The 21,982-nt window shown below is 40.6% G+C and overlaps 1 protein-coding gene across 1 annotated transcript in view; it reads left to right on the forward strand.

Moving 5' to 3' along the window:
• The window catches only part of MMP20 (matrix metallopeptidase 20), a 61,381-nt gene that overhangs the window by 36,691 nt on the left and 2,708 nt on the right, over positions 1-21,982 (forward strand). Inside the window, exon 8 of the mRNA XM_069555076.1 lies at positions 47-203. Coding sequence (XP_069411177.1) covers positions 47-203 — 157 coding nt within the window. The remainder of the gene's footprint in view (positions 1-46; positions 204-21,982) is intronic.

The following is a 21,982-nucleotide window of genomic DNA, read 5'->3' on the forward strand; positions in this document are numbered from 1 at the left end:
CACTAAACAGTACAGAGTTTTTGCAAGCTTTAATTTCTGGTTCCAGGACCTCACTACTGGATAACAAGAGGATTCCAAATGCAAGGTCCTCCTCGGACTATTTATGACTTTGGGTTCCCAAGATATGTGCAGCAAATAGATGCCGCGGTGTATCTCAAGGACGCACAGAAGACCCTTTTCTTTGTGGGAGATGAATACTACAGGTATGGCTTTTCTCTTTGTGATTGTCCAGCTGTATTCAATGAGAAGGAAAATCCTTTTGCTAAAAAGAATGCAAGGCAAATTTGCAAAAGGCCCATTGACTCTTCTCAGTCACTAGAGTGTCATTTGCTGATGGTTGACACTGTCTAAAACATACAGAACCATCCAAATAAATGAAACATTCATTCAATAATCCCATTGTTTGGTGTCTGACACATGAAACATCCTAATCTTTCAAAGCACTCGTTCACTGGATGTCCAGTGGCCTAAAAGAGTGGAGTTACCATTCCCAATACATAACTACCCACTGGGAATGCCTTGAAAGAAGAACTGATTCCCTCTTATGTGAGTATATCCTATTGATACATGAATATCATTGCATTCCAGAATGCTCTGTGATTTTGTACAAAATGAACGTGGTGACAACTGTGGGGCTCTTTGAAGGAAATTTTTGCTGAAAGGCAAAGGCCTTATTGCTATGTTCTTTAACCTAGAGCATGAAAATTCTTATCCAAAGATCATGTGTAATTTCCAGGCCTGTCTTACAAGAGGTTACTATGAGCAGATTCGATCACTGTGCACAGGGTCACACCTTGTCTCTCCTGCCTAATCTCACTACCTTAACTGACTCATGTCGAAGAACTGGGAAAACTTTGTCAAGCTCTGCCGCCACACCTTCTCTAGTCACAGTTCTCACTTTAGCATTACTTGTCTTTCTGAACGTTAAGAGAGAAGCAAAAACAGATTGTAAGTAGGTGACTATGCTAAACTCTTTCCTTCCAAGGAGTAAGCGTCTTTTAATTTCATGGCTGCAGTCACCATCTGCAGTGATTTCGGAGGCCCCAAAATATAAAGTCTAATACATTTTTCACTGTTTCCCCATCTATTCCCATGAAGTGATGGGCCCAGATGCCATGATCTTCGTTTTCTGAACGTTGAGCTTTAAGCCAACTTTTTCACTCTCCTCTTTCACTTTCATCAAGAGGCTTTTGAGTTCCTCTTCACTTTCTGCCATAAGGGTGGTGGTCATCTGCATATCTGAGGTTATTGAGATTTCTCCCAGCAATCTTGATTTCAGCTTGTGTTTCTTCCAGTCCAGCGTTTCTCATGATGTACTCTGCATAGAAGTTAAATAAGCAGGGTAACAGTATACAGCCTTGACATACTCCTTTTCCTATTTGGAACCAGTCTATTTTTCCATGTCCAGTTCAAACTGTTGCATCCTGACCTGCATATAGGTTTCTCAAGAGGCAGGTTAGGTGGTCTGGTATTCCTATCTCTTTCAGAATTTTCCACAGTTTATTGTGATCCACACAGTCAAAGGCTTTGGCATAGTCAATAAAGCAGAAATTGACGTTCTTCTGGAACTCTCTTGCTTTTTCAATGATCCAGTGGATGTTGGCGATTTGATCCCTGGTTCCTCTGCCTTTTCTAAAACCAGCTTGAACATCTGGAAGTTCACAGTTCACGTATTGCTGAAGTCTGACTTGGAAAAATTTGAGCATTACTTTATTAGCATGCAAGATGAGTGTAATTGTGAGGTAGTCTGAGCATTCTTTGGCATTGTCTTTCTTTGGGATTGGAATGAAAACTGACCTTTTCCAGTCCTGTGGCCACTGCTGAGTTTTCCAAATTTGTTGACATATTGAGTGCAGCACTTTCACAGCATCATCTTACAGGATTTGAAATAGCTCAGCTGGAATTCCATCACCTCCACTAGCTTTGTTTGTAGGGATGCTTTCTAAGGTCCACTTGACTTTACATTCCAACCTAGATAGCATATTAAAAAGCAGAGACATTGCTTTGCCAACAAAGGTCCATCTAGTCAAGGCTATGGTGTTTCTAGTGGTCATGTATGGATGTGAGAGTTGGACTGTGAAGAAAGCTGAGCACTGAAGAATTGATGCTTTTGAACTGTGGTGTTGGAGAAGACTCTTGAGAGTTCCTTGGACTGCAAGGAGATCCAACCAGTCTATCCTAAAGGAGATCAGTCCTGGATGTTCATTGGAAGGACTGATGCTAAAGCTGAAACTCCAATGCTTTGGCCACCTCATGCGAAGAGTTGACTCATTGTAAAAGACTCTGATGCTAGGAGGGATTAGGGGCAGGAGGAAAAGGGGATGACAGAGGATGAGATGGCTGGATGGCATCACCGACTTGATGGACGTGAGTTTGAATAAACTCTGAGAGTTGATGATGGACAGGGAGGCCTGGTGTGCTGCGATTCATGGGGTCACAAAGAATCGGACATGACTGGGTGACTGAACTGAACTGAACTGAACTGAACTGATGCTAAACTCTTTAGGTCTATGTTAGGACCTTGTTGGCAGTGGGAAACAGCTCAGCTTTGGTCCATGGGTTTCATTTTATTTTATATTACCTATTTTCAATAACCATATCTGTGGCATAAAATAAATTTATAAATAATCTGTCATCTTCCTCTACTTCTTCAGTTTAGAGCTGAAAATGTAATCTAACAGAAGCACAGATATACTTCAAGAAAATTTATTTCATAAAAATGAATGTCAAATGTGGACCTTCCTGACTCTTCTGAGTCACTGAGAGCCTTGGAAGCTTTGCTCAAAGTGTCTTATATTGTCTTGAGTTGACATTTCCAGTCCAATGTTTAAGCCTCTAAGCCAGCTAATTTTCTTTCAGAACTTCCTTTATAAAATAGGAATGGTTATTCACTTATTAAGTCCCTGGTATCTGCTGGGCGTGTTCTCCAAAGCTTTTCTTCAGGATAAGGTGGCTGCCATCACCATGCTGACCTACAGGGAGATATATACTGAGAAACTCTACTCCCATTTTAGGTTTTCAGGAAATGGCAACCAGAGATGGAGTGTACAAGCTGACATGTGAGAGTGTGAGTTGTGATTACCCATTTAACTTGTCAAAGTCTGTTCACAGCCTGATTCTCCTTGGGGGGATTTATCCACTCTCATAATTTCTATTACCATTCATTGCATAAAACTTTGGTTCTAGCCTTTGGACTAATCTACCACCCACTAGAATCCAAAGTCAAACACATACCTCCAACCAAGCAGAACTGAGGCTTAGCAGCTAACATGAGGAGCTTGGTGAAAGGTTTTTCAGTTCAGTTCAGTTGCTCAGTCGTGTCTGACTCTTTGCGACCCCATGCATCGCAGCACGCCAGGCCTCCCTGTCCATCACCAACTCCCAGAGTTCTCTCAAACTCATGTCCATCAAGTCGGTGATGCCATCCAGCCATCTCATCCTCTGTCGTCCCCTTCTCTTCCTGTCCCCAATCCCTCCTAGCATCAGAGTCTTTTCTAATGAGTCAACTCTTCACATGAGGTGGCCAAAGTATTAGAGTTTCAGCTTTAGCATTAGTCCTTCCAAAGAAGGACTGGTCTCCTTTAGAGTGGAGTGATTGGATCTCCTTGCAGTCCAAGGGACTCTCAAGAGTCTTCTCCAACACCACAGTTAAAAAGCATCAATACTTCAGTGCTCAGTTTTCTTCACAGTCTAACTCTCACATCCATACATGATTACTGGAAAAACCATAGCCTTGACTAGATGGACCTTTGTTGGCAAAGTAGTGTCTCTGCTTTTCAATATGCTATCTAGGTTGGTCATAACTTTCCTTCTAAGGAGTAAGCATCTTTTAATTTCATGGCTGCAGTCACCATCTGCAGTGATTTTGGAGCCCCCAGAAATAAAGTCTGACACTGTTTCCACTGTTTCCCCATCTATTTCCCATGAAGTGATGGGACCAGATGCCATGATCTTCGTTTTCTGAACATTGAGCTTTAAACTAACTTTCCCACTCTCCACTTTCACTTTCATCAAGAGGCTTTCTAGTTTCTCTTCACTTTCTGCCATAAGGGTGGTGTCATCTGCATATCTGAGGTTATTGCTATTTCTCCCGGCAATCTTGATTCCAGCCTGTGCTGCTTCTGTAAATTAAGGAACGGGAGGGAGAAGATATCTGATATTAATGATGACTAATTACCCCTGAGGAAATAATATTGAAACTTTACATCAAACCTCTGTGAGAAGCTATTAAGGAAAAGTCTTTGGCAATCTAGATAAAGCAAATTCATTTTAAGTTGGCCTAGGACATTAATTCAAATATTAAAGAGCTCATTTTGCCAGAAAGGAAAGGAAACCACGGTTGCCACTTTTGATATTACCCTCCCTGGGTTAATGAGGGTATTAAGTGATATAATGGATGTAGATAGCTACCTAATACACTGCCTAACATATTGCAGGTGCTCAAAAAGAGTAACTGTTTAGAGTAAATAAAAGGAACTCACATGGTTGTTGTTGTTCAGTCGCTCAGTCATGTCCAACTCTTTGCGATCCCATGGACTGCAGCATACCACACTTCCCTGTCCATCACAAACTCCCAGAACTATTCAAACTCACGTCTGTTGAGTCAGTGATGCCATCCAACCATCTCATGCTATGTTGTCCCCTTCTCCTCCTGTGTTCAATCTTTCCCAGCATCAGAGTCTTTTCAAATGAGTCAGTTCTTTGCATCAGGTGGCCAAAGTATTGGAGCTTCACCTTCAGCATCAGTCCTTCCCATGAATATTCAGGACTGATTTCCTTTAGGATAGACTGGTTGGATCTCCTCGCAGTCCAAGGGACTCTCAAGAGTCCACAGTTCTCCAACACCACAGTTCAAAAGCATCAATTATTTGGCCCTCAGCTTTCTTTATAGTCCAACTCTCACATCCATACATAACTACTGGAAAAGCCATAGCTTTGACTAGCCAGTCCTTTGTTGGCAAAGTAGTGTCTCTGCTCTTTAATATGCTGTCTAGGTTGGTCACAACTTTTCTTCCAAGGAGCAAGTGTCTTTTAATTTCATGGCCGCAGTCACCATCTGCAATGATTTTTGGAGCCCAAGAAAATAAAGTATGTCACTGTTTCCATCGTTTCCCCATCTATTTGCCATGAAATGATGGGACCGGATGCAATGATCTTTGTTTTTTGAATGTTGAGTTTTAAGCCAGCTTTTTCACTCTCCTCTTTCACCTTCATCAAAGGCTCTTTAGTTCTTCTTTGCTTTCTGTCATATGGTGGTGTCATCTGCATGTCTGAAATTATTGCTATTTCTCCCAGCAATCTTGATTCCAGCTTGTGTTTCATCCAGCTCTGCATTTCACATGATGTACTCTGCATAGAAGTTAAATAAGCAGGGTGACAATATGCAGCCTTGACGTACTCCCTTCTCAATTTGGAACCAGTCTGGTTTTTCCATATCTGGTTCTAACTGTTGCTTCTTGACCTGCATACATGTTTCTCAAGAGACAGGTCAGGTGGTCTGGTATTCCCATCTCCTTCAGAATTTTCCACAGATTATTGTGACCCACACCATCAAAGGCTTTAGTGTGGTCAATGAAGCAAAAGTAGATGTTTTTCTGGAAGTCTCTTGCTTTTTTGATGATCCAACAGATGTTGGCAATTTGATCTCTGATTCCGGTGCCTTTTCTAAATCCAGCTTGAACATCTGGAAATTCTTGGTTCATGTACTGTTGAAGCTTGGCTTGGAGAATTTTGAGTATTATTTTGCTAGCCTGTGAGATGAGTGCAATTGTGCAGTAGTTTGAATATTTTTGGCATTGTCTTTCTTTGGGATTGGAATGAAAACTGACCTTTTCCAGTCCTGGAAATTTCCAAATTTGCTGGCATATTGAGTGCAGCACTTTCACAGCATCATCTTTTAGAATGTGAAATAGGTCAACTGGAATTCCATCACCTCCACTAGCTTTGTTTGTAGTGCTGCTTCCTAAAGCCCACTTGACTTCACATCCCAGGATGTCTGGCTCTAGGTGAGTGATCACACCATCATGGTTATCTTGGTCATTAAGATCTTTTTCGTATAGTTCTTCTGTGTATTCTTGCCACCTCTTAATATCTTCTGCTTCTGTTAGGTACATACGGTTTCTGTCCTTTTTTGTGTGCCCATCTTTGCCTGAAATATTCCCTTAATATCTCTAATCTTCCTAAATAGACCTCTAGTCTTTCCCATTCTATTGTTTTCCTCTGTTTCTTTGCACTGTATCACTTAGGAAAGCTTTCTTATCTCTCCTTGCTCTTCTTTGGAACTCCATTCAGATGGATATATCTTTCATTTTTCTCCTTTGCCTTCAGCTTCTTTCCTCAGCTATTTGTAAGGCCTCCTCAGACAACCATTTTGCCTTTTCGCATTTCTTTTTCTTGGGGTTGGTCTTGATCACTGCCTCCTGTACAATGTCATGAACCTCCATCCATCGTCCTTCAAGCACTCTGTGTATCAGATCTAATCCCTTGAATCTATTGTTACTTCCACTGTATAATTGTAAGTGATTTGCCGGGAGAAATATCAATAACCTCAGATATGCAGATGACACCACCCTTATGGCAGAAAGTGAAGAGGAACTCAAAAGCCTCTTGATGAAAGTGAAAGAAGAGAGTGAAAAAGTTGGCTTAAAGCTCAACATTCAGAAAACGAAGATCATGGCATCTGGTCCCATCACTTCATGGGAAATAGATGGAGAAACAGTGGAAACAATGTCAGACTTTATTTTGGGGGCCTCCAAAATCACTGCAGATGGTGACTGCAGCCATGAAATTAAAAGATGCTTACTTCCTGGAAGGAAAGTTATGACCAACCTAGATAGCATATTGAAAAGCAGAGACTTTACTTTGCCAACAAAGGTCCTTCTAGGCAAGGCTATGGTTTTTCCAGTAGTCATATATGGATGTGAGAATTGGACTGTGAAGAAAGCTGAGAGCCAAAGAATTGATGCTTTTGAACTGTGGTGCTGGAGAAGATTGAGAGTCCTTTGGACTCCAAGGAGATCCAACCAGTCCATTCTAAAGGAGATCAGTCCTGAGTATTCTTTGGAAGGACTGATGCTAAAGCTGAAACTCCAATACTTTGGCCACCTCATGTGAAGAGTTGACTCACTGGAAAAGACTCTGATGCTGGGAGGAGTTGGGGGCAGGAGGAGAAGGGGACGACCGAGGATGAGATGGCTGGATGGCATCACCAACTCAATGGACATGAGTTTGAGTGAAATCCAGGAGTTGGTGATGTACCGGGAGGCCTGGCGTGCTGCAGTTCATGGGGTCGCAGAGTTGGACACGACTGAGCGACTGAAATGAACTGGACTGAACTGATTTAGGTCATACCTATGGTGGTGAGCTAAATGGTGACCTAGAATGGTCTAGTGGTTTTCCCTTCTCTCTTCAATTTTAGTCTGAATTTGACAATAAGGAGTTCATGATCAGAGCCAGTCAGCTCCCAGTCCTGTTTTTGCTGATTCTATACAGCTTCTCCATCTTTAGCTACAAAGAATATAATCAATCTGATTTTGGTATTGACCATCTGGTGATGTCCTTGTGTAGAGTCATCTCTTGTGTTATTGGAAAGGGTGTTTGCTATGGCCAGTGTGTTCTCTTGGCAGAATTCTGTTAGCCTTTGCCCTGCTTCATTTTGGACTACAAGGCCAAACTTGCCTGTTACTCCAAGTATCTCTTGTCTTGCTACTTTTGCATTCCAGTCCCCTGGAATGAAAAGGACATCTTTTTTCAGTTCTAGAAGGTCTTGTAGGTCTTCATAGAACCATTCAACTTCAGTTTCTTCTACATAAGTGGTTGGGGCATAGACTTGGATTAATGTGATATTGATTGGTTTGTCTTGGAAACACATAGAGATCATTCTGTCATTTTTGAGATTGCATCCAAATACTGCATTTCAGACTCTTTTGTTGACTATGAGGGCTACTCCATTTCTTCTATGGTCTTGCCCACAGTAGATATAATGGTCACCTGAATTAAATTCACCCTTTCCAGTCCATTTTAGTTCACTGATTCCTAAAATGTCAGTGTTCACTCTTGCTATCTCCTGTTTGAGTTTATATGGTAATTAACAAATAATTGCTTAAATGTTGTGATAATTAACAAGTGATTGCTTAAACCTCAATATTCCTATAAATAGCAGTCCAGTCAAAGAGTTCATCAAAGGGCATTTTCTTTTTAAACATGGAAGTGCCTTGACATTGCACTGAAATCTCTGCTTCTGGCAAGGCAGATACAGTACTTTCAGCAATGAGAGTCTTCTATTTTACACTCTCCAACACACACACTGTTTTTCACAATAAGAAATATGACAAATAACTTTGACCTACAGCTCAGAAGTTCAGGAAAAGCTAATGTAGATTTTTATTAATAACCACCCCCTTGTGTTTGACACATTTTGCTCAATAGGGCCTCATATGTATGACATCTTATAGTCTATAAAGCCCTGTATCAGATAGAAATTATGTTCAGCTGCTAGAAAGACACGCCCAGTAATAACTGTGGCTTAAACACCACAAGGGGTTTTTTTCTCATATATGTGAGATGTCCGAAGTTTTACGGATTTAGAGCTGGTAAAATGGGTCCATGGCCATTAGGGTCCCAAGCTCCTTCTGACATTTTGCTCAAGTATTAACAGGTAGCTTCCCCTCTTATGATTGCCACAGGATTCCTGATGGCCAGTGGTGCCTCGGTCACTACATCCAATGCTAAATAGGAAGAAGTGGGACTGGAAAGAAAGAGAAAGGGGGCAATGAAGTTCTATAGGTAAAGCACATGGACACACCCAGAAATACTGAAGCCTCAAGTTACACACTAATAATTTTACTATATTGATACCCCTGGACAGTGTGTTAGGATTTTCTCTCCATGGTCATCCCTCAGGTTCTTCTTTGGTCCTCAGGCTAGTTCAGTCTGTGGTGCAAATAATGTGCCAATGGAAGAAAAGTCTCTAGATATGCTTGTTGTCAGGGAAATTCTCCATGAATCCCTAGGGCTGGGGATCCATTTTAGTGAATGAAGTGCCATTAAAAAAACTGAATAGCTTCCTCCACTGAGGATTGAGTGTTGCCTTGGGCCAAGTTGATTCAGGCTCTAAGAGTAAGGGGACTTCACTAGTGGCTAAGGGTAAAGAATCTTCCTGAAATGCATGAGAGTACCTGCAATGCAGGAGACTGCCTGCAGTGTAGAAGACTGGGGTTCAGTCCCTGGGTTGGGAAGATCCCCTGGAGAAGGAAATGGTGACCCATTCTAGTATTCTCGCCTGGAGAATCCCATGGGCAGAGGAGCCTTGTGGGCTACAATTCTTGAGGTTGCAAGAGTGGGACACAACTTAGTGACTAAACCACCACCACCACCTAAGAGTGAGAACCCACATATCAGTGTAATAGTAACTTACAGAGGAGCAGACCATAGAGCTACTAAGTGAAACCCAAATGGGGCTCTGCCAGGTTGATGCTAGCACATGCTGCCCCATCAAATGGCACATCGGGTAAACTTTACTAACAAGGGCTACTTCCCTATTCATCTGTTTGCTTTTATTCCTTCCTTTCCTATTTCTGCTGCTACTGCTACTGCTGCTAAGTCAGTTCAGTAGTGTCTGACTCTGTGCGACCCCAGAGACAGCAGCCCACCAGGCTCCCCCATCCCTGGGATTTTTCAGGCAAGAGTACTGGAGTGGGTTGTCATTGCCTTCTCCATTCCTATTTCTAGACAACCTCAATTATCCATCCAGTTTCTTTTTTTACATTACTTCTACCACTTCTGGATAATTTCTCCCTGTAAGTATTCTCCCTTGCTTACTAACACCAGAGCAGTGATTACACCAAGGAGCTCCTGAGGACTCTGGGAGAAGTGGGAGGCCATCATCTTCACCATGCTTTGAGATGGTCAGTTCAGTTCAGTCACTCAGTCATGTCCAATTCTATGCAACCCCATAAACCGCAGCACGCCAGGCCTCCCTGTCCATCACCAACTCCCAGAGTTTAAACAAACCCACGTCCATTGAGTTGGCGATGCCATCAAACCATCTCATCCTCTGTCGTCCCCTTCTCTTCCTGCCCTCAATCTTTCCCAGCATCACGGTCTTTTCAAATGAGTCAGCTCTTCCCATCGGGTGGCCAAAGTATTGGAGTTTCGGCTTCAACATCAGTCCATCCAGTGAACACCCAGGACTGATCTCCTTTAGGATGGACTTGTTGGATCTCCTTGCAGTCCAAGGGACTCTCAAGAGTCTTCCCCAACACCACAGTTCAAAAGCATCAATTCTTCAGCACTCAGACTTCTTCACAGTCCAACTCTCACATCCATACATGACCGCTGGAAAAACCATAGCCTTGACTAGGCGGACCTTAGTCGGCAAAGTAATATCTCTGCTTTTGAATATGCTGTCTAGGTTGGTCATAACTTTTCTTCCAAGGAGTAAGCATCTTTTCATTTCATGGCTGCAATCACCATCTACAGTGATTTTGGAGCCCCCCAAAATAAGTCAGCCACTGTTTCCACTGTTTCCCAATCTATTTCCCATGAAGTGGTGGGACCAGATGCCATGATCTTCATTTTCTGAATGTTGAGCTTTAAGCCAACTTTTTCACTCTCCTTTTTCACTTTCATCAAGAGGCTTTGTAGTTCCTCTTCACTTTCTGCCATAAAGGTGGTCTCATCTGCCTATCTGAGGTTATTGATATTTCTCCCAGCAATCTTGATTCCAGCTTATGCTTCTTCCAGCCCAGCATTTCTCATGATGTACTCTGCATATAAGTTAAATAAGCAGGGTGACAATATACAGCCTTGATGTACTCCTTTTCCTATTTGGAACCAGTCTGTTGTTCTATGCCCAGTTCTAATTGTTGCTTCCTGACCTGCATATAGGTTTCTCAAGAGGCAGGTCAGGTGGTCTGGTATTCTCATCTCCTTCAGAGTTTTCCACAGTTTATCCACATAGTCAAAGGCTCTGGCATAGTCAATAAAGCAAAAATAGATGTTTTTCTGGAACTCTCTTGCTTTTTCGATGATCCAGTGGATGTTGGCAATTTGATCTCTGTTCCTCTGCCTTTTCTAAAACCAGCTTGAACATCTGGAAGTTCACGGTTCACGTATTGCTGAAGCCTGGCTTGGAGAACTGTGAGCATTGCTTTACTAGCATGTGAGATGAGTGCAACTGTGCAGTAGTTTGAGCATTCTTTGGCATTGTCTTTCTTTGGGACTGGAGTGAAAACTGACCTTTTCCAGTCCTGTGGCCACTGCTGAGTTTTCCAAATTTGTTGACATATTTAGTGCAGCACTTTTACAGCATCATCTTTTAGTATTTGAAATAGCTCAACTGGAATTCCATCACCTCCACTAGCGTTGTTCATAGTGATGCTTCCTAAGGCCCACTTGACTTCACATTACAGGATGTTTGGCTCTAGGTAAGCGTGAGTGATCACACCATTATGATTATCTGAGTCATAAAGAACTTTCTTGTACAGTTCTGTGTATTCTTGCCACCTCTTCTTAATATCTTCTGTTTCTGCCAGTGGTTTCTAAACTTTGTGTAAAATGACTTACAAATGTATAGGTACAAGCCCTTTTCCATTCCTAAATCATTCTTTCTAACAGATAGACTAGAGGCATGATTGACACTTGGTTATGTCCGACTCTTTGTGACTCCATGGACTATACAGTCCATGGAATTTCTAGGCCAGAATACTAGAGTGGGTAACCTTTCCCTTCTCCAGGGAATCTTCCCAATCCAGGAATCGAACCCAGGTCTCCCACATGGCAGGCAGATTCTTTACCAGCTGAGCCACAGGGGAAGCCAAAGAATACTGGCATGCGTAGCCTGTCCCTTCTCCAGAGGATCTTCCCAGCCCAGGAATCCAACCAGAGTCTCCTGCATTGCAGGTGGATTCTTTACCAACTGAGCTATCAGGGAAGCCCAAAGTAAGATACAGTCTTCCAGATTTTCTCCTTCCTGGATCCCTCAAGAATGCTGAAACTGGATCTGTTTATTTAAAGATTTTATATTTAATCAAAATAGAGAAATAAATAACAGTAACAAAAATAAGAAAGATGGGTAGATTTCAAAATCTTGTTTTTTAATCTTTTTTTTTTTAAAATATTACCAAACTATTGCATTCATGCCTGTATTGGTCATGATTACATGTCAAGCTGTGTACTAAGACCTTGACACTCATGACAAGGCACAAAGTTTGCTGTTTAAGAGTGTAGACAGGAATAAGAGAGTGTTCATCTCAACTCTGGCATGTTGGATCATCTTTCTGTTGGATCATTCTGGATGCACAGATAGTATCTACTTCACTGAGTTGTGGAAATCAATGAGAAAAATGTGAAATTCCTGTCGTATAGTAAGGACTCAATTCATATTGGGTGTTATTAATGCCCTCAGCAAGTTGTACAGTTGAAAGTAAATGTATAGATAACTAGTTAAAAGCAACCCAGATGCCACAAGTGGCCTCATGGAAGACTGCACAGGGTTCAGTGGGGGCAAAACCAAAAGGAAATGGCCAATTCTAGCAAAATTGTCAAGAAAGAGTTTTTAGAGGAAGCAATGACTGAGCTTCATTTTGAGAGTTGAGTAGGAGTTTCCCAGACAGGATGGGCAGGGTATCTTCCAGGCAGAGAGAGCAGTTGAAGCAAAGGCACCGATGCATGAAAACAACCTGTGTATAGGAGGAAAACCTCAAGTAGTCCGGTATGATCAGAACATGGGCTGGGATGAGAGATGCAGCCCAAGGATGGATATCAGGAAGGGCCTGTGCCATTCTAAGAGATCAGTGCTAATTTAGAGAAAATAGGGATATCTGTAAAGGTCTTAAACAGGGAAGTAACTCATTAAGGTTTTTGTTATATCACTCTGGAAGCAGTGCAGCTGTATTAGAGTGGGAGTTCAGTTCAGTTCAGTCGCTCAGTCACGTCCGACTCTTTGCGACCCCATGAATCGCAGCACACTAGGCCTCCCTGTCCATCACCAACTCCCGGAGTTCACTCAAACTCACATCCATCGAGTCAGTGATGCCAACCAGCCATCTCATCCTCTGTCGTCCCCTTCTCCTCCTGCCCCCAATCCCTCCCAGCATCAGAGTCTTTTCCAATGAGTCAACTCTTCACATGATGTGGCCAAAGTACTGGAGTTTCAGCTTTAGCATCATTCCTTCCAAAGAAATCCCAGGGCTGATCTCCTTCAGAATGGACTGGTTGGATCTCCTTGCAGTCCAAGGGACTCTCAAGAGTCTTCTCCAACACCACAGCTCAAAAGCATCAATTCTTCGGCACTCAGCCTTCTTTACAGTCCAACTCTGACATCCATACATGACTACTGGAGAAACCATAGCCTTGACTAGACGGACCTTAGTCGGCAAAGTAATGTCTATGCTTTTGAATATGCTATCTAGGTTGATCATAACTTTTCTTCCAAGGAGTAAGCATCTTTTAATTTCATGGCTGCAATCACCATCTACAGTGATTTTGGAGCCCCAAAAATCAAAGTCTGACACTGTTTCCACTGTTTCCTCATCTATTTCCCATGAAGTGATGGGACCAGATGCTATGATCTTAATTTTCTGAATGTTGAGCTTTAAGCCAACTTTTTCAAGCTCCTCTTTCACTTTCATCAAGAGGCTTTTTAGTTCCTCTTCACTTTCTGCCATAAGGGTGGTCTCATCTGCATATCTGAGGTTATTGAGATTTCTCCCGGCAATCTTGATTTCAGCTTGTGTTTCTTCCAGTCTGGCATTTCTCATGATGTACTCTGCATAGAAGTTAAATAAACAGGGTGACAATATACAGCCTTGACATACTCCTTTTCCTATTTGGAACCAGTCTGTTGTTCCATGTCCAGTTCTAACTGTTGCATCCTGACCTGCATACAGATTTCTCAAGAGGCAGGTCAAGTGGTCTGGTGTTCCCATCTCTTTCAGAATTTTCCACAGTTTATTGTGATCCACACAGTCAAAGGCTTTGGCATAGTCAATAAAGCAGAAATAGATGTTTTTCTTGAACTCTCTTGCTTTTTCCATCATCCAGTGGATGTTGGCCATTTGATCTCTGGTTCCTCTGCCTTTTCTAAAACCAGCTTGAACATATGGGAGTTCTTGGTTCATGTACTGCTGAAGCCTGGCTTGGACAATTTTGAACATTACTTTACTAGCGTGTGAGATGAGTGCAATTGTGCAGTAGTTTGAGCATTCTTTGGCATTGCCTTTCTTTGGAATTGAAATGAAAACTGATCTTTTCCAGTCCTGTGGCCACTGTTGAGTTTTCCAAATTTGCTGGCATATTGAGTGCAGCACTTTCACAGCATCATCTTTCAGACTTGGAAATAGCTCAGTAGGAATTCCATCACCTCCACTAGCTTTGTTTGTAGTGATGCTTTCTAAGGCCCACTTGACTTCACATTCCGGGATGTCTGGCTTTAGATGAGTGATCACACTGCCGTGATTATCTCGGTCATGAAGATCTTTTTTGTACAGTTCTACTATGTATTCTTGCCACCTCTTCTTAATATCTTCTGCTCTGTTAGGTCCATACCATTTCTGTCCTTAGAGCGGGAACAAGACTGAAAATCAGTCAAACCAGTTAAGCCAGAAAGTAGTGGGAAACATCTTCAGAGTGCTTAAGGAAAAAATGCTCAACCAAGAATCCTATATTCTGCAAAGCTATCCTTAAAAGATGAAGGCAAAATGAAGACATTCCCAAATAAAAACAGAGAATTTATCACTATCATCTTCTTTACAAGAAGTAGTAAAGAAAATTCTTCAAGCAAGTAAACCCAGACAGTAATTTGAACATTTGAATCCACGTTAAAAAAAAGAACACCAGTAAGTGCAATTATGAAATTATAAAAGGTAGTATGAATGTATATTATATATCACACTCTTTAACAACCAATGGGATGAAGAAATCACAAGAGAAATTAGAAAATACTTTAAGATGAATGAATATTAAAGCACAACCTATGTTGACGCAGTTAAAGCAGTGCTCAAAGGGAAACTTGTAGCTGTACATATCCATATTTAAAAAAAAAAGAAAGAATTCAAATCAATAACCTAACTTTCCACTTAAGACACTGGAAAAAGGAACAAATTAATTCTAACAAGCAAGAAAAAGGAAATAATAAAGATAACAGTGAAAATGAAGTAGAGAATAAACAATTTGAGATAACCAGCAAAGTTAAATGTGTTTCTTTAAAAAGGTCAAAAAAATTTATAAACTTCTCACTAAATTAACCTAGTACAAAAGAGAAAACCAAAATTACTAAAATCAGAAATGAAAGAGTGAACACAACCTTACAGAAATAAAATGGACCATAAAAGAATAAACAATTGTGTGCCAATAAATTAGAAAGTTCACGTGAAATAGACAAATTCCTAGAAAAATACAAAGTGATAAAAAAAAAGGACAAAGTGAGTCATGAAGAAATAGACATTCTGAATAGACTTATAACAAATGAGGTTTAATTCGTAATATAAAAATTATCCACAAAGAAAAACCCAGGCCTACATGTTTCCTGGTGAATTATATCAAAACATTTAAAGAAAATTATTGCCAATTTTTAACAAACTCCTCCAGAAAGTAGAAGAGAAAAGAATACTTCCCAACTCATTGTACGAGGCCAGTATTGCCCTTATATGAAAACCAGATGAAAGCATCATAGAATAAAACTTCAGACCAATATCTATTATGAATATGAATGCAAAAATCCTCCAAAAATACTACCAAACCAAATCCTTAAACATATAAAAAAGAATTATACACCACGACCAGCTGGGAATTTTTCCCCAAGAATGCAAGATTGGTTTAACATCTGTTTATCTATAATAACATTTATAATTGATTAATTATATAAATTAATATAATACACTATATCAATAGTTAAAAATTAAAAACCATAAGATCACCTCAATAGATGTAGAGAAAGCATTTGACAACATCAAACACTGTTGCATTATAAAAAAAAATTCAACAAACAAGGAATAGAGAGAAACTTTTTCACTCTGATAGACGGCATCTATGAATACCCACAGCTGATATCATTCTCAGTGTTGAAAGATTGGATGCTTTCCCTCTAAAATCAGGAACAAGACAAAAATTTTCATTCTTACCACTTCTATTCGAAATTTTACTGGAGGCTCTAGTCAGGGCAATTAAGCAAGAATGAATGATATTTAAAAAAGAATGATACAGAAGATGGGAAAGAAAGTAAAACTATTTGTATTTGTATGTCATATAATCTTTTACATAGAAAAGCCCAAGGAACCTCAAAAGAAAAAAAAAACTGTTAGAACTGATAAATGAGTCCACAAATTTGTAGATATGTTCAATATGAAAAAATCTAATGTATTTGTATATACTTCAATGAACAATGCAAAAATGAATTAAGAAAGCAATTCCATAGCATCAAGAAGAAAAATACACTTAGAAATACATTTTAACAGAATAAATGTGAAACTTGTAATCTGAAAACTACAGAACACTGTCAGAAGAAACTAAACAAGATCTAAATGGAAAGATATCTTATGTTCATGGCCCAGAGCCCTAATTAATGGCAGTGCTCCCCCAACAGATCTATAGACTCCACCCAGACCCTACCAGAATACCACTGGTTTCTTCTTGGAAATTGAGAAGCTGATCTTAAAATCTATTTGGAAAATTAAAAAAAAAAAAAAAACAGAATAGCCAAAATACTTTGAAAAAGAGAAACAAAGCTGGATAATTCAGACTTCCTAATCTCAAAATTTACCAGAAAGCAGCATTAATCAAGACAATGTGATACTAATAATGAAAACAGACATATAGATAAATGGAATAAAATTGACAGTCCATATATCTATGTTCAGTTGCTTTTTGACAAGGATGCTAAGGCCATTCAGTAGGGAAAGAATAAAATTAAGAAGTAAAGCAAAATTAAAAGAATAAACAGAAATTCCAGTTTGCAGTTATATAGTTTGACATGCTGGTAAGATCAAAGAATGGAAATGTCTGGAAGGGAGTTGGATATACAGGGCTTGAATTTAGATCATTCAGGCTGGATATAATTTTGCATTTCATCAATCAGATAGTAATTGAGATCATTAGTACTTTTGAACATTATTACTAATTCTTTATTCCAGAATTTTCTCATAGCCATTTTCCTCATCTAAGATGGTGCATAGCAGGTTCTTACTCTTCTCCCTTCTCTTCATTCCTGACCATTTACCCACCTACCCTCTCTAGTTTAGATCACAAAGATCCCTTCCTCCATGAGAACCATGTGATTCCTGGCTAGAAGTGGCTTAACTTCAAAGGGGATTCTACGAGAAATTCCACTAGATTTCACTAAAAAGGTCTCCTTGAGGAAACTTCTTGAAACATGTACCATAAATACTTGTGTGCATGCTAAGTTGCTTCAGTCATGTCCAACTCTTTGCAACCCTATGGACTGTAGCCCACCAGGCTCCTCTCTGTGAAATTCTCCAGGCAAGAATAGTGGAGTGAGTTGCCATGCCCTCCTCTAGGGGATCTTCCCAACCCAGGGATGGAACCCAAGTCTCTTATGTCTCCTGCATTGTTAGGTGGGTTCTTTACCACTAGCACCACCTGGGAAGACAGTATCTTACATGCTAAACAGTAAATTCCTGCATCTGCCATCCTTTCTCACATTTTCTTTAAGCATTGTTTAGCAGACCAAACTCCCGATTCAGTAGTTCAAAGAAGACAGAATGCTGTTAAAATTTGCCATTGACACAAGTTAGAAATCATCACAATGGAAACGCTAGAAATTTCTAACAAATCTAAGTTCTCGGCCAAAAGTTAAACAATTCGCAGGTACTTTACCAAAATACTCCCTAAATCCTTAGATTGCAAATGTGGAGAGTAAGATAATATATATGAAAAAGCAGTATCAGATATCTACAGCCTTACAATATTGCAGTTAAACAATATTGCTAGTAAAGTTTAACTGTCAGTAATGATTTGTTTAATTTCTAGACCCATTGATCAGTGTTAAATGATGAAACAAATACTCTCAAAGGAAATCAACATAGTTACTGGTTAATCGTTTTTACCTGGTATTTGGGTTTCACAAACAAGATCTTAGTGGTGAGAAAATGTGTGTATTGCTTTTACCAGGTATCTAGTATACAGGTTGTGCTAGTGGTAAAGAATCCACCTGCCAAAGCAGGTAGATGTAAAAGACATGGGATCAATCCCTGGATTGGGAAGATTCCCTGGAGGAGGAAATGCCAACCCACTCCAGTATTCTTGCCTGGAGAATCCCATGGACAGAAGAGCCTGGCAGGCTACAGTCTATAGGGTCACTCAGAGGTGGACGCAACTGAAGCAACTTAGCACACACACAGTATATAGTATATTTACAATAAATACTTTCTTCGTAGTTTATTATGTGTTAGAAATCAAACTATTTTCTTTTTTCCTCTCATTTTCCCATCTGCCTCCTCAACCATCTTGAGAAGTAGGTATTGTTATCTTCATTTCACAGTTAAAAACATTGCATCTAAGAGATCAAGTGATTAAGTCAAGGCCACACAGTTAAAAGTAGTCCGTCCAAGGCTGTATTTTATGCCCTCTGAGTCCAGATCCAGAAGTCCTTTCCGTCTACCATGTGTAGTAACTTTTCATTCTCTTCACCATATATTTATTTACTGTCAATTAAAATAACCATGCCCATAATTCTCATCCTGTCATATAATTTTATTTTCTTTAATCCTCAGTAAAATCCTCAGTATACTATTAACAGTAGACTTTCTAACCTCATTTTTGCTGAGGTCTCTGGACTACCTCCAATATTTTCTAGTCCTCCTTTCTTCTTTTTTTCTCAACTTTGCCTACTACTGCAAAATGTATCCCAATGAAGTGTGTTTAAAAAATTAGGTAAACACTCAACTCTTTGATGACTCAGGATCCTAGACAAAATCACACATTCACTCAACTTCACACTAGCCAGCCAGTTACTGGCTCCTGGGACCAAGTGAAGTGAAAGTCGCTCAGCCATGTCCAACTCATTGTGACTCCATGGACTATACAGTCCATGGAATTCTCCAGGCCAGAATACTGGAGTGGGTAGCCGTTCCCCGCTCCAGGGGATCTTCCCAACCCAGGGATCAAACCCAGGTCTCCCACATTGCAGGCAGATTCTTTACTGGCTGAGCCACAAGGGAAGCCCTCTTGGGGCCAACATAAACAGCAAATAACTTGGGCCAGCCCTTGATATCTACATGTGCCAGGCACGTTTCTGTGTGCATATGTGCCTGTGTGTGTGTGTGTGTGTGTGTGTGTGTGTGTGTGTGAGATTTCTCTCATCCTCATGGCCACTATATTCCAGATAAAGAAACCAGGTCTCAGAACACATTCTCCTGATCACAGAGCCAGCACATAACAGAGTCAGAACTCAAACCCTGACTGTGCCATCGACTGTGCTCTCTGCTCTATAACAGAAACCCTCAAAGTGAAAGTGAAAGTCACTCAGTAGTGTCCAACTCTTTGCAAACCCACGGACTATACAGTCCTCGGAATTCTCCAGGCCAGAATACTGGTGTGGGTAGCCTTTCCCTCCTCCAGGGGATCTTCCCAACCCAGGGATCAAACCCAGGTCTCCTGCGTTGCAGGCAGATTCTTTACCACCTGAGCCACAAGGGAAGCCCAAGAATACTGGAGTGGGTAGCCTATCCCTTCTCCAGGGAATCTTCCCAAACCAGGAATCCAACTGGGGTCTCCTGCATCACAGGCGGATTCCTTACCAACTGAGCTACCAGGGAAGTGAAATCCCCAAATACCTATCCCAAAACCAAGGGATAGATCATCACAAAGTTTTCATTAGTCCACAGAAATATAAAATAGCACAATAAAGACATAGGAGGATGTGATCTGGGTCAGTATTATTGGCAAGAACCATCTTTTCTTCTGAGGTTATGTTTTTTCTGCCTTTTTTAGTATTAAAGTTTCTTTTTTAATGAAATGATGAAAATAGGTGATAATTATTATTTTGATGGTTAATGGTAATGTTCTTATTTGGTAAAATGAGAAGTAGTTTAACCCTGTGTTAACTGCATAAGGCCATCTACACAGTGTCTATATAAGAGGCCCAAATGAAATATATATGTTATCAGCTAATCTTAAAATGTGGGCTTCCCTAATCGCTCTGGCCCTGGATGATAAAGAATCCACCTGCATTTCAGGGTTCAGTCTTTGAGTCAGGAAGGTCCCCTGGAGAAAGAAATGGTTACCGACTCCAACATCCGAGGACCACGTGGTTTATGTGTCAGACTGATTCTTTAACATAGATTTTATTGATACTCTAAAAAGATACTCTTTGAAAAGCAGTTATAGAGTAAGGGGCAAGAGGGCAGAGACGCAGTTGGCAGAAAGGGAGAGGGACTAAGTGGTAGAAGGGATGAAAAAAAGAAAAATGATTTCACAGGTTTGCCAAAATTTTCCCTATGTTTTTATAAATGTAATTGAAAATTAAAATTCTCAGCTGGATATTGCTTGTCCAAAATTTCTGCTGAAATTGTATTTACATATAATATTATTAACTCCATTATCCTCTCAACAGATAGATATATAAGATTTTAGATGTCACCACTGCCCTTAGCAAACTAAGCATACACATTTAAAAAAAGAAAGATCACTTTTCCAAATCTATTGGATTTTTCTTTTTGTTGTTGTTGTTGGATTAATAGTCATCATTTTCTTGAAAACCTATTCCATATTATTTAAATGGTTTTTCTATTCTCAAGAAAAGATCTTCACTCTCTCCTTTGATACTTTCCAGATTTCTTAGTATGAGCAGATCTCAATTTGTAATAGGTTTCCCTACAGACATTCTTTGGCCAGTCACTTGTTTGGAACTGAGAACACATTTTGCTGTAAAATGATGTAAATGTTGATGAAGTTCTTAAAATCACTCATAAATGTTTAATGCACACAAAGGTAAGGCATAGCTCTAATTATAATAGCTCAGCCCCTAATCCTTTATTCAGGACAGACGAAAAAGGAAGTGGATATGAAAGGCATTTCACTATTTACCCCTGAGCTTAGGGGTTGACATTAAACAAATAATTCAAAATGTCACATTCCCTGGTATCCCCCACCACATCTCTCTGTATGTCTACAGACATGCCAACACCTTTCGGTCCCTTTGTTCTTCCTGTTTCATCCCTCGCCCAAAATATTTTAAGCATTAGAATTACCCTCCTCATACGCTCCAGTAATAGCATCCGTTTCCTCAATTCAACTGTTTCAGGGAAGTGAGAGAAGAGAACCTAGTAAGCACTGGTTAATGTGTAAACAACCGCACTCCCACTTTGAACCAGGGACTCTAGATTTCAAACACTGGAACAAAGCAAACAAGAGAAATCCAAGCCCTGGCGAGGCAATATGCCCAGCTGTCCTTTCCCCCACTCGTCCCCTCACTACAGTCCTGACACCTTGCAGCACTCCTCCTGATAGACACTCCTTACTGGCACTTCTGATGACAAAACATGGCAATGGTTTCCATGTCTATTTGTGTAACTCACATAGCTAGGGTTTCCCCTCGGCCTGCTGGAAGGTTCTAATGACACTCTTGGAAAGGGAATTTGGACTTCCAGGAGTTAACTTCCACTTTTCTCCTCAACACCTAGCAGAGCATCTCAACCACAAGTCAGTTTCAACCTGAATATTTCTTCCCTGGGTTTGATCTACTCAGTATCATGAGAGCTCTGTCCCCTGCCTGGGTAGTCATAGCCGTGTGAGAGGCACATTTCAGGAGAAGCGGCTGTGATTGCTGCTGCAGGAAACTCCCAGAGGCCCAGGCACCAGGAGAAACTGTTTGACCTTCTGGTGGGAAATGAGTAGGGTGTCCACCTAGAGAATGTCCCCACTGGGAGCTCCATGCTGATGAAGAGGGACTTTCTCACACTTTAAATGAAGTCTTCTTGAAGGGAAGAGAGCCTGCTCTGCCTACATGCTGAGCTCATCCAAGTCA

This window comes from Ovis canadensis, chromosome 15, assembly GCF_042477335.2.
Source record: "Ovis canadensis isolate MfBH-ARS-UI-01 breed Bighorn chromosome 15, ARS-UI_OviCan_v2, whole genome shotgun sequence".
Classification (NCBI taxonomy): domain Eukaryota; kingdom Metazoa; phylum Chordata; class Mammalia; order Artiodactyla; family Bovidae; genus Ovis; species Ovis canadensis.